This window comes from Lissotriton vulgaris, chromosome 6 (genome assembly GCF_964263255.1).
Source record: "Lissotriton vulgaris chromosome 6, aLisVul1.2, whole genome shotgun sequence".
Taxonomy (NCBI): Eukaryota; Metazoa; Chordata; class Amphibia; order Caudata; family Salamandridae; genus Lissotriton; species Lissotriton vulgaris.
The window spans coordinates 46619760-46637094 of NC_141694.1; the positions used below are offsets into that span (position 1 = coordinate 46619760).

The window sequence follows — 17335 nt, forward strand, 5'->3', positions numbered from 1 at the left end:
GCACAAATGACAAATATTCGCTAAAAACCGATTTCCCCACATTATCATTTAACTGCTCTATACTTTTTTCGGGGAAAGTGTATGTCCGTGCAAATTAAGGGGCCATTTGAATGGAAAATACGCCTCTGTGAATGACAGTGCGCTGCCACAGCATGCTTCACTTACATAAAAAGTAGCCCGCCTCATGTGCATTAAAGCTAGGTGCATCGCGAAAGCTTGTCATGCCTCTAAAATGTTTGGGGAGCTCTGCGGCGCGGCATGTTGCACCCTTGGCCACAAGTCTGCACATGTGTGGCGGAGCTACGTCGGTACGCTGCTGTCAGTCTGGCCTTTCTGCATCATGGCCACCCCGATCTCCCATCTAGCATCAGTCAGAGATACCCCAGCTTGAAGGTGTGGGATTATGCTGGATCTCCCCCAACACACAGAGGTGGCCTCTGTGGCTGATTTTCTGGGATGGAAGGAGCCCCCAAATCTCCCCACAACTTGGCTGGTCTCCAGAGGCCCCGCTGAGGTCCCCTGCAGAGCACCAAGACTAACATCTGCTAAATTCTGCTCTGCCACTCGGCGGGATAAGCTCCTCTGCTGGGGTCCACTGAAGACTAAACTGGTACTCGGGCAAGCAGGGCCAGAGGGCAGGAACATCTTTTTATTGGGTATCTTAGAAGTGTTTCCTGGGTTAATATTTTTGGGAAGAGATACAAATGAAAAATGATTTTCATGATGGATCTAGTACACGAAGAATGAATTAACATGATTGCAGTTGAAACGAGTTTAAATGATGTATAGACGTATGTTTAAGAATATCCTTTAGTTGTGGCACATTTGTATGAGACCCCATATTGGATAACATGGATGCTGTTCTGATGCTATTCTGGCCTCCACACCTGTATTCACCCCTAACATCTGGTCTCCCTGCCCATCTTTTCTCCACACAGCTCTGCGGCAGTTGCGACAACTGATGTGATAAAGTTGTATTGATATCCTCTGAATGAACTTTCTAGTGTTCCTAACTGTTGCAAAATCCAAGGCTCTTTCGCTGTAGGACCGTTGCTGAGTCTAGCCTTATTCACTTCTGTGAAACTTTATTGTTGAACATGTTAGACGTTACTTGAACATCTCCGGCCAGAGGTGGCAAGGAAGACGGCAAGTGCTTCCTTAAAAATGGGATAGTGCTTAGGAACTTAGATGATGACAGTTTACATTCTGATTTGTCAATAGAGTTGTTGCTTGTGATCATGCCATGATATTTTAGTTGTTTCTGTAAATTGGTATGCAAGAATTGTGTATAAGAACCCCTTGTTTTGGGGAAGAGCCAGATTTCTTAGAGATTGAGAAGACTTTCCTTGCTACTAGGGATGCTGCCTATTTTCTTTCAAATTTTTTTTGCTTATTAGGGACCTTAAAAATTTTCTGATTTATTCTGTAATGCGTGATTTTTTGATTTATGTAGTAAAACCTTTGACCTTTTCCTTGATCTAAGGACTCGGTTATATAGGGTGGTCCTAATTTCTTGTTTATGCTACTTTGCTAAATTGTTGTCAGGGAAGGGATCTTTTTGTGCAAGATCAACACAGGGCTGAACTGTCTGAGGCAAATTTGAGATGATCAGAAAATTTAGGGTGTTTTGATTATTGGGGTACAGTCCAGAATATTGAGGTACTGTTTCTGTCCACAGTATCTCGCCAAGTAAGTTGCCTCATGCCCACCTGGCAGTGTTCAGTAGGTTCTAAGGAATGCCTTCCTTCATTTGCGTGAGGAGGACTCTTTTTTCGTAGGCTTGGCCTGGTTTCGCCCTGTGTCTCTGGATAGGTGATGCAGCCGCTTGCTTTGACACGAGTGAACTAGACCCCTCGTTTGTTCCACCTCCCAGTTCTACAGTTCACTGCTTGGACCTTGTAGAAGCTGTAGCTTACCTAAGACAGGTTTAGCCAATCAGGATAAGCAAGTCATGAAGAGATTCCATGTTGAATGAGAAAGTACTGAGACACTCAACCTGATCATCTCCTTGTTTTTTCCTGTATGATTATTTGCAGTCCCCCCGGTACTGGAGCCCACCTTTCAGGACATCCGTCAGGGCCTGGGCCGCAGTGTGACGATGAGGTGCACCATGTTGAAAGGGAGCCCCATGAAGGTGGCCACAGCAGTCTGGAGGTTCAAGGGAAACCTGATGACTACGTCGCCAGTGGAACAGCAGGACTACTCCGAGATCAAGATCGACAGCTTGAGCCGCGAGACCAGCGGCAAGTACGAGTGCACCATATCCAACGACGTGGGCTCCTCGGACTGCGTCTTCCAGGTCTCCGGTAAGTCACGGTCACCTATTGAACATCTACTCTCTGCCCACATTATGTCCCCACCACCCCCACCCCGTCCAACTGCCTCAACCATCAGCTTGATTTAGTGTGTCATTGTCTGGCCATCACAGACCATCTCTGGACATCACCAAGTGCTTCATGCCCTGGAGAAGGCTGCCCAGGGGCTCTTTGTGGGTCAAACAGCAGGGCATTTTTGGAGAGTGTTAGAACCGGGGGTCTCTAGTTGGCAGAGGTAAGTACCTTAGACCAAGTAGGGACCCTTGCTTCTAGTCAGGGTGAAGGAAGAACCCTCTGAGATAACCCCCGCTCACCCTCAAGGTAGCATGGCGCGAGCAGTCTAGGCTAAACAGAGGCAACGTGGATAATATTTGCACTTAACACAACAATAATCCCCAATCCACCACAAACTGAGACCACACAGGTAAGTATATTTTATGAAAATATATAACTTTATCTAGTTTCAGCAAGGTAAATCAAGCAGTTGCACGATAATCACTTCATTATTAAAATGATGCACTTAATCTTAATGGTGGTACTTAGTTTCAGGAAGTTCTCAAAAACAATGTCTCTAGTCTCTTCTAATCAGGTATTAAAAATAATGCCCCCTGATTTCTAAATGATGCGCTCGAAAAACGAGCAGTCCAAACAATGCCAGCGTTGAAAAGATATGCCAGTGTTATTTGGTGGTCAATGCTCTTCAAATGACCAAAGAAACAATTGCCAGTGTTCAAGCTCCCTAAGGACTCCAAGCGCTGTCAATGCGCTTCTGCGCGAGGCTCGGGGACTCTTTTCTCCCCCCTTGTGCAGCCTCGCGCCTTCCTGGGACTCAGGAACCCCAGGCGGTGCAGATCGCACGCGTCCCCGCCCCGGCCGGTCCCCTGCCCTCTCCCGCCCGCTCTCGACAATCCAACGAGCGGCGGGGGAGGGGGCGAGGCTCACCTTGTGTGGAACGGCAGGCCAGGGGTGCGGGACGCTTCTAGAATCCCTCGGCGAGGTCAGGTCACTTCTTCCCGGGCCCGGCGGTGATCGCGCTGAGTCTTCGGCTTCCTCGGCTGCCTCGGCGAAGGCAGCCAATCCCCTCGCGGCTCCTCAGTCGAGCCTCCACCGCACCCGGGAGTCAGCCAATGGCAGTGCGGCTCCCGGGATAAACAACGATGACGCTCCGCTCCCTAGGCCAATCACGGCCCAGCACTGCTGATGACGCTGCGCCGCACGGGCCAATCCCGTCGCGGCGTTAGTGAGGGGGCTCGGCTCCCTCCACCAATGGGAGCGCGGCGGCTTCGTTCTTCGCCGTCTGAGCTCCGATCGGGATGGCGCTTCAGACAGAGGTTCTCTGGCCCCGGGCAGCGGCGGTGATACGGCCAGCAATTGTTTTTCAGCGCTCCTTGCGCTGCAGAGGCTCACAGGTCTCCGGTCTGCCCCACACACGTGTCGATGAACACGTCGACCTTGGCAATGCAGCAGGCTGGGTCAGCGCGGCGCTCTCAAGCAGCAGAGAGCAGCCAATGCGCTAAACAGGCAAACCACACGGTTTCACGATCTCCTCGCCACACAGCAGCTTCAGGGGGGGGCACAGCAGATTCTTGTAGCCTTGGGCAACCTTTATGTTCCTGGGTTGCAGACAGGGAGCCAGCTCTTCTCAGGCCCTTGGAGATTCAAGTGGTAGACACAGCATACAGCAAAGTCTCTCTAGTTTCAAGCAGGCAGGGACACAGCCCACAGCAAAGTCCCTTTCTCCTCCTCAGCTTCCAGGGATACAGCAGAACAGGTCAGCCCTTAGAGCACACAGCAAGGCAATCTTCCTTTAGTTCTCTCGCCGTCCTCCTTCCAGCTGAGGGTCCTTCTTGATTGTCGAATTTCAGAATCTACCCTTCTGTAGTAAAGGGTCCTTCCCTTATACCCCTAAACGCCTTTGAAGTCCTTGGTGCAAGGGGGTCCTTGGCTCTGGAATGTTTCTGGCGTTCTTCTTCCTGACAGCTTCAGGGCCAGAGGTGACAGCAGGCCGGCAGGGGAGTTAGCCAGCACGGTGGTCAGGCAGGCACAGCCCAGCACTATCAGGCGCTCCTCTCTCCCCTTCCCCGGGCAACAGATGTCGCCTTTCACCCCTGGGCTGACTCCAACCCCCTCCGGGGCCCTGCAGCTCCTGTCACGCAGGCATTCCACACACACAGGCCCAAGCACACCGAAAGGTTTAAACAAAAGAACAGCCACTTTCTAAAAGTGCTATTCTCAACCCCAGGATCCAAAAACAACCTTCACTAAAAGATGTGTCATTTAATTCTGAGTTCAGGGATATCTTTCATTGATGTTCCATCTTGTTCCTATAGGGAGATAGGCTGGGGTCCAATGGGACCAGACTCCCCATGTTACCCTAGGGAGCCTTACAGCCCTACAGCAGTGAGCACACAAAGTGGCTGCTGCTCTCCACCAGTGCATGTTACCTGCACTAGTACTTGCTCTCCCCTATCCATACACTGCACCCGGCCCAGGGGGGTACCTGGAGCCTTCCATAGGGGTGGCTGATGTGCACAGACAGGGGAGGGTTAAGCCCAGCCAGTGGGGACACTGGCTAGGCGGACATGGCAGTCCACTGACTGCACACAGGCCCTGCGCTGGCAGGCCTGAGACACCCTTTTATAGCTACTCATGTGGGTGGCGCAATCTGCGCCGCAGGCCCACTAGTAGCATCTGTCATCACCAGCCCTGGCACACACAGTGCACTTTACTAGGGACTTCATGGTGATACAGATATGCCAATCAGGTATATTCAATCAATATGACAATTTACAGAGGGAGCACTTACCCTCTGACACTGTTCAGCAGTGGCAGAGGGTCCAAAGCATCTAAACCAGCAAAAACGAAATCCAGCACAGCATCAAAAATACATGAGTCAGAGGCAAAAAGATGGGGGAATAACCACGCCAAGGATGTCAGGTCTAACACGTGTCCCCTCCAGCTGAAAGTGGGGAGAACTACCCAACCTCTTGGGAGTCCTCATCACTAAGGCGGAAGAATCTGGACAGACCGTCAGCATTGGCGTGTTCTGTACCAGGGCGGTGCTCCACCGTGAAGTCCATCCCCTGTAGGGAAATGGACCACCTCAACAGTTTTGGATTCTCGCCCCTCATATGCATTAACCATCTGAGGGGCCTGTGGTCAGTCTGAACACGGAAGTGAGTCCCAAACAGGTAGGGCCTCAACTTCTTCAGAGCCCAGACCACAGCGAAAGCTTCCCTTTCGATTGCACTCCATCTCTGTTCCCTGGGGAGTAGCCTCCTACTAATGAAAGCCACTGGTTGGTCTTCGCCCTCCTCATTGATCTGTGAGAGTACTGCTCCCACGCCTTGCTCTGAAGCGTCAGTTTGCACAATGAATTCACTTGAAAAGTCAGGTGCCTTAAGCACCGGTGCTGTGCACATGGCAGTTTTGAGGGTGTCAAAAGCAGTTTGACAGGCCTCAGTCCAATTCACTTTTCTGGGCTGATTCCTAGATGTCAGCTCTGTCAAAGGGGCTACAATGGTGCCATAACCTTTGACAAACCGTCTGTAATACCCGGTGAGACCTAAAAAGGCTCTCACCTCAGTCTGGGTCTTGGGGGGTTCCCAAGCCAGAATGGTCTCAATCTTTGCCTGTAGGGGCGCCACCTGGCCGCTCCCCACCTGGTGTCCCAAGTACACCACAGATCCCTGCCCTATCTGGCACTTACTGGCCTTGATAGTGAGGCCTGCCTTCTGCAGGGCCTTCAACACTGCGCAGAGGTGTTGCAAGTGTTCCTCCCAAGTGGAGCTGAACACAGCAATGTCATCCAGGTATGCTGCGCTGAATTCCTCCAGCCCTGCTAATACCTGGTTGACCAGTCTCTGGAATGTGGCTGGGGCATTTTTCATCCCGAAGGGCATGACACGAAACTGGAAGTGCCCCTCGGGTGTTGAAAATGCTGATCTTTCCTTGGCCCCCTCAGTTAAGGCAATCTGCCAGTAACCTGAAGTCAAATCAAAAGTGCTCAGGTACCGGGCAGCTCCCAACCGATCCACCAGCTCATCAGCTCTGGGGATGGGGTGCGCGTCAGTCTTGGTGACCGCATTGAGCCCGCGGTAGTCCACACAGAAACGGAGTTCTGGGGGACCACCAGGTGTAGCAGCTTTCTTAGGCACTAAGACTACTGGGCTAGCCCAGGGGCTGCTGGAGGGCTCAATTACCCCTAGCGCTAACATCTTAGAAACCTCTTCTTTGAGGCTAGCCCTGACCTTGTCAGCCACTCTGTAAAACTTCTGTTTCACAGGCAGGTTGTCACCGGTGTCCACATCGTGGACGCACCACTTGGTGACACCTGGGGTCAGGGAGAACAGGGGGGCGAACTGACCCAAGACTTGGCGACAGTCCTTCTGCTGCTCTGGGGTCAGGGTGGGTGAGAGTATCACACCATCCACTGACCCATCCTGCTCCTTGACTGCCAGGAGGTCAGGGAGAGGATCACTATCCTCCTCCCCTCCCGCATCTGTAGCCATGAGCATAGTCACTTCAGTCCTCTCAAAGTGAGGTTTGAGGCGGTTCACATGTAGCACTCTCAGGGGTTGCCTGGGAGTCTTCAGGTTAACCAAATAGGTAACCTCGCTCTTGCGCTCCACCACCTCGTATGGCCCAGACCACTTGTCACGGAGCGCGCAAGGCTCCACAGGCGCCATCACCCACACTTTTTGTCCAGGTTGGAACTCCACTAGAGAGGTGTTCTGGTCATACCACCTCTTCATTTCCTCCTGGCTAGCCTCCAGGTTCTCTTGAGCGAGCTTCCTGAAGCGCTTGGTCTGGTTGCGAATGGCCAGCACATAGCTGAACACATCCTGAGGGGTTTTCCCACGGGATTTCTCCCACCCCTCCTTCACCAGAGTAAGAGGCCCTCGGACAGGGTGGCCATACAGCAACTCAAAGGGACTGAACCCTAAGGATTTCTGAGGCACCTCCCTGTAGGCAAACAACAGGCATGGCAACAAGACATCCCATTTCCGCCTCATGGGCTCTTCCAGGCCCATGATCATGCCCTTCAAGGTGCGGTTGAATCTCTCAACCAAACCATTTCCTTGAGGGTGGTAAGGAGTGGTGAATTTGTAGGTCACCCCACACTCCGCCCACAGGGACTTCATATACCTCGAAATGAAGTTTGTCCCCCTGTCTGAGACCACCTCCCTGGGAAATCCCACCCGGGAAAAGATCCCCATCAGGGCACGGCCCACCACCGGGGCTGTGACCGTCCTGAGCGGGATGGCTTCCGGGTACCGAGTGGCATGGTCCACCAAGACCAGGATAAACCTGTTGCCTAGGGCTGTCTTGGGATCCAGGGGCCCCACGATGTCAATGCCCACCCGCTCAAAAGGGGTGCTCACCACGGGAAAGGGTTGGAGGGGTGCCACGCACTTCCCTCCGCTCTTGCCACTAGCCTGACAAGTCTGACAAGACTTACAAAAGGCAGCGACGTGCTTCTTCATCTGGGGCCAGTAGAAATGGGTGACAAGCCTGTGATAGGTCTTGTCTTGCCCCAGATGTCCTGCGAGAGGCACGTCATGAGCCAGACCCAGTAGGAAGTTCCTGAAGCGCTCGGGTACTACCAGCACTCGGGCTGCACCGGGCTCAGCGAACTTAGGCTCACTATAAAGTAAGTCATCCTCCCAGTAGATCAAATGCTCCTTGGACCCCAGGCCTGCGGCCTGGTCGGCAGCCTGCTGCCGCACACCAACGAGAGAAGGGCACTCCTTCTGAGCCTGGCAGAATTCCTCCCTGGAGGGACCACCTTCCTGCTGCCACTGGGACAGCTCAGGCAATTCCCCTAGTTCGGCCACCTGTTCCCCTGTAGGTTCCAGGGCATCCCCCTCTGGGTCTGCCTCCTCCTGGACCGTGGGAACAGTGGGGGCCGGTTTCCCGCGCCCTCTACCCCTTCTTCTCTTGGTAGGTTCCTGGGCCTTTGTTCCAGGCTCCAGCTCTGCTAGACCGCCCTCTCTGGCTGTCATGGCCCGGGTGGACACACAGATCCACGCAGGCAAACCCAACATTTCCAAGTGAGTCCTGTGCTCTACATCTTTCCATGGAGAGCTCTCCAGGTCATTACCTAATAGACAATCTACAGGCAAGGCATCACTTACAACAACTTCCAATGTACCGGAGACTCCTCCCCACTCAAATGGAACCCGTGCCAACTTGCAGTAGCGCACTGAACTGTCAGCTGCCACCACAGGACGGAGTACATTGGGAATGATCTGCTCTTCAGACACCCATTGACACCTGACAGATGTCACACTGGCCCCGGTGTCTCTCAGAGCGTCTATCTCCTTTCCATTGATGGTCACCTTCTGCCCATATTTCTTAGTGTTTAAGGGCAGCAAGGCTTCCTGGGCCATCTCTTGGTCTCCTAAAGAGACAAGGGTCATCACTGCTAACCCCTCCTCCCCACTAGAAATCAAATCCCCTCCCAAAGCTACACTGGCCAACGCCGGTGCTGGAGCACCAGAGGGTGCGGGAGGTTTCTTTGGACATTTGGGGGCAATGTGCCCCACCTCCCCACATGTAAAGCAGGTAGGCGGGGGCCTGTTGTCCTGCTTGCCCTTACGGGGCCAGGACTTCTTAGACTTGGGGGGTTGAGACACCTTCTCCTGGGAACCAGTTTGGGGCCCTTTAGAAGACTCCTTTTGATTACCCGTGTCCCCCCCACTCTTCTGCTGGGGACCCTGTCCACCCTTGGCTGGGGTACTTACCACCCCCTTGTGGACCCTGGTGCTAGTCCACCGGTCCGCCTCTTTAGCAAGCTCACTGGGATCAGTTAACTTGCTATCCAAAAGATGCTGGCGCAGCTCTGGGACACATAAACTACTTAAGTGCTCCCTACTAATCAAGTGACACAACCCCACATAATCAGTAACTTTGCTGCCCTTCATCCAACCTTCCAGTGCACGCGTGTACATACTCACACACTCCACCCAAGTACTTGAATCAAGCTTCTTGAAGTTCCTAAACTTCAGGCGGTACTGTTCAGCAGTGAGCCCATACCTGAGGCACAAAGCCTCCTTCATGGCGGAGTAGGATAAAGCATCCTCTGCGTCTAAGGGTGCCAAAACATCCCTCCCAGAGGCCTCAAAATGCTTCCACAATCCTGCTCCCCAATTCCTCTCAGGCACTTCATTCATCTTTAAGGCAAGTTCATACGCTCTGAACCACGCATAAATATCCTCACCCCTCTGATAATTCTGTACCAGATCCTTTGGTATGTATACCTTACCCGCCTGTACTGGTTGTGCGCTGCCACCATTAGAACTGGACACCCTCTCTTTATATTTGATGGCCAATTCCTGCATGCTCCTCTCATGAGCCAATTGGAGCTTTTTCTCCTCCAAAGCGAGAGCATGCCTTCTCTCCTGCGCCGCTCTCTCCTGCGCCTCTCTCTCAACTTCCAGGCGCAGTTTCTTCTCATCGGCGTCTGCTCTGAGTTTCAACAGCTCAATCTCATGAGCCCTAGCTCTCTGATTATCCTCCAGCTCCTCTGGAGAAATAACCCTACTGGAATGGTTGCTGCCAACCTTAGATGCTGACCGCGCTGGCAAATCACTGAGCAAAACAACATTCTCCTGTGTGCCGTCCACTTCAGTAGCTTCTTCTGAGACAACATGTTTGGCCTCCCACCAGGCCCTCAGAGATTTCTGTAACTCTTCCTTGTTTGCGCTGCCCTTCACTGGGCATCCAAGCTGTTTGCAGAATTGTTTCAGGAGAACCTTTCTGTAGTTGTACAACTCCTGAATTGCGAATTCCACTTCCAATTCTACTCTCACGCTTGCCGCTTTCAAAGACATGATGCTTCCTAACCTTTTCACCAAAAAGGTTTCACCAAAAAGAAAAAAATCTTGCGCAACCTGTGCTGCTAAACTAGACTAGTGATGTACAAGAAATCACTGCAGGTCAAGTGCAATTATTAGTTCAAAATCCCACCGCTGCCACCAATGTTAGAACCGGGGGTCTCTAGTTGGCAGAGGTAAGTACCTTAGACCAAGTAGGGACCCTTGCTTCTAGTCAGGGTGAAGGAAGAACCCTCTGAGATAACCCCCGCTCACCCTCAAGGTAGCATGGCGCGAGCAGTCTAGGCTAAACAGAGGCAACGTGGATAATATTTGCACTTAACACAACAATAATCCCCAATCCACCACAAACTGAGACCACACAGGTAAGTATATTTTATGAAAATATATAACTTTATCTAGTTTCAGCAAGGTAAATCAAGCAGTTGCACGATAATCACTTCATTATTAAAATGATGCACTTAATCTTAATGGTGGTACTTAGTTTCAGGAAGTTCTCAAAAACAATGTCTCTAGTCTCTTCTAATCAGGTATTAAAAATAATGCCCCCTGATTTCTAAATGATGCGCTCGAAAAACGAGCAGTCCAAACAATGCCAGCGTTGAAAAGATATGCCAGTGTTATTTGGTGGTCAATGCTCTTCAAATGACCAAAGAAACAATTGCCAGTGTTCAAGCTCCCTAAGGACTCCAAGCGCTGTCAATGCGCTTCTGCGCGAGGCTCGGGGACTCTTTTCTCCCCCCTTGTGCAGCCTCGCGCCTTCCTGGGACTCAGGAACCCCAGGCGGTGCAGATCGCACGCGTCCCCGCCCCGGCCGGTCCCCTGCCCTCTCCCGCCCGCTCTCGACAATCCAACGAGCGGCGGGGGAGGGGGCGAGGCTCACCTTGTGTGGAACGGCAGGCCAGGGGTGCGGGACGCTTCTAGAATCCCTCGGCGAGGTCAGGTCACTTCTTCCCGGGCCCGGCGGTGATCGCGCTGAGTCTTCGGCTTCCTCGGCTGCCTCGGCGAAGGCAGCCAATCCCCTCGCGGCTCCTCAGTCGAGCCTCCACCGCACCCGGGAGTCAGCCAATGGCAGTGCGGCTCCCGGGATAAACAACGATGACGCTCCGCTCCCTAGGCCAATCACGGCCCAGCACTGCTGATGACGCTGCGCCGCACGGGCCAATCCCGTCGCGGCGTTAGTGAGGGGGCTCGGCTCCCTCCACCAATGGGAGCGCGGCGGCTTCGTTCTTCGCCGTCTGAGCTCCGATCGGGATGGCGCTTCAGACAGAGGTTCTCTGGCCCCGGGCAGCGGCGGTGATACGGCCAGCAATTGTTTTTCAGCGCTCCTTGCGCTGCAGAGGCTCACAGGTCTCCGGTCTGCCCCACACACGTGTCGATGAACACGTCGACCTTGGCAATGCAGCAGGCTGGGTCAGCGCGGCGCTCTCAAGCAGCAGAGAGCAGCCAATGCGCTAAACAGGCAAACCACACGGTTTCACGATCTCCTCGCCACACAGCAGCTTCAGGGGGGGGCACAGCAGATTCTTGTAGCCTTGGGCAACCTTTATGTTCCTGGGTTGCAGACAGGGAGCCAGCTCTTCTCAGGCCCTTGGAGATTCAAGTGGTAGACACAGCATACAGCAAAGTCTCTCTAGTTTCAAGCAGGCAGGGACACAGCCCACAGCAAAGTCCCTTTCTCCTCCTCAGCTTCCAGGGATACAGCAGAACAGGTCAGCCCTTAGAGCACACAGCAAGGCAATCTTCCTTTAGTTCTCTCGCCGTCCTCCTTCCAGCTGAGGGTCCTTCTTGATTGTCGAATTTCAGAATCTACCCTTCTGTAGTAAAGGGTCCTTCCCTTATACCCCTAAACGCCTTTGAAGTCCTTGGTGCAAGGGGGTCCTTGGCTCTGGAATGTTTCTGGCGTTCTTCTTCCTGACAGCTTCAGGGCCAGAGGTGACAGCAGGCCGGCAGGGGAGTTAGCCAGCACGGTGGTCAGGCAGGCACAGCCCAGCACTATCAGGCGCTCCTCTCTCCCCTTCCCCGGGCAACAGATGTCGCCTTTCACCCCTGGGCTGACTCCAACCCCCTCCGGGGCCCTGCAGCTCCTGTCACGCAGGCATTCCACACACACAGGCCCAAGCACACCGAAAGGTTTAAACAAAAGAACAGCCACTTTCTAAAAGTGCTATTCTCAACCCCAGGATCCAAAAACAACCTTCACTAAAAGATGTGTCATTTAATTCTGAGTTCAGGGATATCTTTCATTGATGTTCCATCTTGTTCCTATAGGGAGATAGGCTGGGGTCCAATGGGACCAGACTCCCCATGTTACCCTAGGGAGCCTTACAGCCCTACAGCAGTGAGCACACAAAGTGGCTGCTGCTCTCCACCAGTGCATGTTACCTGCACTAGTACTTGCTCTCCCCTATCCATACACTGCACCCGGCCCAGGGGGGTACCTGGAGCCTTCCATAGGGGTGGCTGATGTGCACAGACAGGGGAGGGTTAAGCCCAGCCAGTGGGGACACTGGCTAGGCGGACATGGCAGTCCACTGACTGCACACAGGCCCTGCGCTGGCAGGCCTGAGACACCCTTTTATAGCTACTCATGTGGGTGGCGCAATCTGCGCCGCAGGCCCACTAGTAGCATCTGTCATCACCAGCCCTGGCACACACAGTGCACTTTACTAGGGACTTCATGGTGATACAGATATGCCAATCAGGTATATTCAATCAATATGACAATTTACAGAGGGAGCACTTACCCTCTGACACTGTTCAGCAGTGGCAGAGGGTCCAAAGCATCTAAACCAGCAAAAACGAAATCCAGCACAGCATCAAAAATACATGAGTCAGAGGCAAAAAGATGGGGGAATAACCACGCCAAGGATGTCAGGTCTAACAGAGAGTCAAACTAGCCACAAATAAGCATTGGCAAAGGCAACAGTGCTGGCTCTAATGTACTAATGCATGCAAACACAAGCATGCCCAAACCAAACCCTGTACATCTAACTACAGTTGGTCAGTTATATACCATTAACATATGCGTATTGCATACTTTATGTGCAGTTCTCCTAGGAATAGCTGAGTACAGGATGGCAGAGCCCTGCCGCTGCACAAACTGCACTGTGTCAATAGCTTTCCTTATTTTGGGAATATCAGCCAAGGGATGACAATTAAGAAGCAGAATTATGCCAAATAAACTCCCTCCCTTGCAAGTACTGAGGTCATTTCTGATTTTGGTAGAGGCCAGGAGTTTGTGCACTAATCATGATTGAAGTTTTGGGGTATCTACCATGGAGGGCAAACACTCATACCACTTAGGGTAATTACAGCACTCCTGTATCCGCCAGGTAAAGTCTGGGAAAAGGTCTGTAAAATGATTGGGAAAAAGATAACACATTTGTTAATCATGCAATAAAAACCAATCCTGCGTGTTACACCTGACTCTGAGCCACATAACTCACAATAGGGGTATTTACCTCTCCCAGTAAATGCCGTTCCCTAGGAAGTTTTTTTTTTAATGTATACATTTCACCACCTTCATAAGATTGGTATGGTATTAAATAAAAAAGCTGATGAAACATCCAACTAGAAATTATTTGTTATAAAAAATTAAAATAATACTTTTTTGTCGTAGAATTCTCCCACAAAAGTCATGTTTTTCAAACAAAAAGTCTCTCACCATCGACCCATCTTTTTCCTGGAATGTTTCTTGCTGGCACTGTTGCATCTTTGAGTTTGTCTCTATCTTTTGCTGATGAAATTATGATGTGGACAACTCTGTCATTGGCCAGCTCTGCACATGAACCTATTAGAATGCATCAGAACTCTCAATTTCCTTTTACTTGGTCACACATTTTTCTAGGAAGTATCGCTGATATATGGTCTCAATCCACTACTAATTCTAACATTGTTGATTTACTCATAGCTGTTGCATTTCAACAAATCACCAAATCCTGGAAGGATACCTCCAATATTTCCTTTCATGCTTGGTGGTATGGAGTTTGCTACAACCACAGATTGGACAGGGCTTATGTTTACCCTATTACTCTTGCTATTAAAAGAGATTTATTGTGGTTACCTGGTACAAACTTTTTGGATTTATCTGCCCAATCCCTCCCTTTACATTCCCCACGTAATGAAGAAGTCCCCAAGCCACCGTAAATATCCTTTTCTTGTTATTTTGATGTATTATCAATTTTTTAGGCTTATTCAGATTATTACGAATGTTTTAATAGAGAATACACATGTAACTGTTTTTGCATTGCATTTGATTGCCTGTTTCATCGCTTTCTTTCCCTCGTCTTTCCTATTTCCTTCTCCTCTTTCCCTTTTCTCTTTCCTCTTTCTTCTCATTATTTCTATAGAATGTATTGATAAACAGCATTTTGGCATTGTATTATATTTGCTTTTTCTGTTTTGCTCTTTTATTACTCAATAAAGTTTTTCTTTAAACTCAGAATGTGTCAGAACCAGAGTGTGCAACAGGCAATCAGATAGGTTCACCCGGCAGTCTCAAGCCTCCATTGTCTTCCTTCCACAGCTAAAGCCTACAGCCCGGAGTTTTACTTCGATACGCCCAATCCCATCAAAACTGTGAAGCAGTCGAAGAACTACTCCTACGTGCTGCAGTGGACCCAGAGGGAGCCGGACGCGGTGGACCCCTTGACCATGTACAAGCTGGAGATCCGGCAGGTAAGAGGTGGACAAGCAGGTGCCCCTGCTGAAGATGCTGGGTGATGCTGAGGGCCCTTCGGGCAGGGACCAGAAGACCTCAGGTGCTCCCTGAGGGCCCTGAGGCAGGGGTCCCCAGTGCTGGTCCACCACACCAAGGCCATGCCAGCTATACATATGATATCAAAGTAAATCAAACTGATAAAACAAAATCACTTACGTAGGTAGTGAATGTTCTGAAACTGGGGCATGGGTCTTGCCCTCTTTGGCTAACGTTGGACACCTTCGCCGCAGCAGTATTTGGGATTGAGCCGGGAGTACTTTCTAGCATTGGTATTGGGTTCTTGGATTTTTCGTGTGCACAAAGCTGCATAGCCATTCACAAGACACCACTTATACAGTAGCAAGGAATGCATGGGCTGCGTACTGATTCATCTAGATGTACACAAACCAGAGTGAGAGGCCTGTTTGATTCTTTTCTTTGACATTTATTTTTATTTATTTTATTTATCAAGTTTTATATAGCGCGAAGATGACCCTTGCGGGTAACCGAATGCTTTAAAATAATCCAGGCAACATGTTTAAAAATGACAACCTCAGCCAGGAGGGAAAGGGTATAGGAGACTCTCCTAGAGCGAAAAAACAGGTTTCCAGGCGAACAACAACTCGTACAACGACAGAAGAACAGAGTCTGTGAGAAATACGCATGCGTGCAGGCTATGGGATAACTCATGTCCTGGGGTATACTTCATGTGTTCGACGGCATAACTGTGTTCATCAGCATCCTTTTGACTTCTTTCTTGAATGAAGCTTCGAGGGATTCATTCTGCTTTCAGGGGAAGGTCCTTCCAGATTCTCTTGGTCATGCCTGAGTAGGCTCGGCTGTGACTGCACTTGAGTATTCTTTCTTTCATGTAGCAATGTTGTTATTTGTTGCGCTTCTTGTGTGATGACTTGTCTAGGGGTTTCACTAGTGTATAAAACACAAAATTAGATGTAAATGTCAGAGAGGACGTTCACGACAGGGATGACCCCAGTGGCCAATCAGTGGAGAGTTGGTGTGGTCGCTGTCATAAGAATCCATATTCAATGGACATAATTATGAACCTTTTTTCTGTGACTCCGTACAGGATTAAGGAAAGCTTATCAGTAGAACCTGTTTTACAAACTGATAAAAAGGCCACATAGTAGTCATTTTGTTGTTATTTGGTGCTACCACGAGGCGGCGCACTGCCACTACTGAATTACTCAGTTTAATGGAAATGTCTGTCCTGGGTAAGTGTGTCTCCCCCACATGAGAAGTCACCCAGGAGTGAGACACAAGCGCTCCCACGAAAGGTGCTGCGAATTGGCCCACAATGCTTACCCACATGAGAAGTCATCCAGGAGTGAGACAAAAGCGCTCCCACGAAAGGTGCTGCGAATTGGCCCACAATGCTTAGTCACTTTTGAATAAGGCAATCTTTTAGAACATTAGCACTTAATAATTACATCTATTACAATGACAGCACTTTATATTTATGTTATTTGTATTTCTGGGTGTTGTGTAAGTCATGCAGGCAGGAAAGTGGGTAGAAGACAAAATAAGCAGTGGGGTCTGGCTTTTGGCTGGAATACACCACTTTGTGGCGAGATTCAAGATGGCCGACACTGGCTTTCTGGGGGCAGGAAAGGGTCATGTTGAAGTCTGTCCCCCAGCATGTACATCATCTTGAGTTGGGAGGGGAGTGGTCATGCTGGAAGCAGCAGAAACATCAGTGTACCTTAGCATTCCTATCAGGGGTACGGGGCAGATGGGAAGCAAAGAAAGAAAGTGGAAAGGGGAGTACGAGACATAGGGAATGCGGATGTAGTCATCTTTGCAGCAGCACTGCTATCTCATTGGATAGAGCATTCGTGAATTGTGAGTGGTCAATCTCAGGCTCTCAGACTGCAGTAAGGGGGAGTTGCACCTTTAGGGATAGCAGGGGGGGGAAGAGAGGATCATGAGATGGAAGGAGGTAGAAGTTAAGAGGGCTAGTGTTTGTAGTAAGAAGAGTCAAGGCATGGTGGAATGACAAACAGTGTTTTTTTCCAACCCACCGCATTGCCAACTTCTCTAGTCCTTTAAACCAACAAGTCATTTGTTTTTTGTAGTTTTTTCTTTGTATATGTTGTTTAATGTTGACCAGATCTACTTGATACAATATGAATTTTTGAAATTTAATACAAACCAAATGAAAACAAATTAAGAAAAATATAAATAAACAGAATATATATTTTTACAAAATTTAAGGATTATTGTTGTTTTCATGTTCTTATATGTATCACATTGACACAAAAATCCGCCCCATAAGATATGGCATATAAGGTATAATTAATTTGCTACAGCTCCTCTTTTCTCAAAAGTAATGACAAACAGTGGTGCCATGTTTGGCAGTACCAGGGAGACCCCTGAGAGAAAGGAGACCACCATCCCCCCTGCTTCCACAGCATCCACCCCCAGCCTCGCCTTAATATAAATATGCACCGAGAGCACACATG

At 50.2% G+C, this 17335-nt stretch overlaps 1 protein-coding gene across 1 annotated transcript in view; it reads left to right on the plus strand.

The window, feature by feature from the left end:
- Positions 1–17335, plus strand: part of MDGA1 (MAM domain containing glycosylphosphatidylinositol anchor 1) — a 900569-nt gene that overhangs the window by 595134 nt on the left and 288100 nt on the right. Inside the window, exons 9-10 of the mRNA XM_086925579.1 lie at positions 2037–2306; positions 14682–14833. Coding sequence (XP_086781705.1) covers positions 2037–2306; positions 14682–14833 — 422 coding nt within the window. The remainder of the gene's footprint in view (positions 1–2036; positions 2307–14681; positions 14834–17335) is intronic.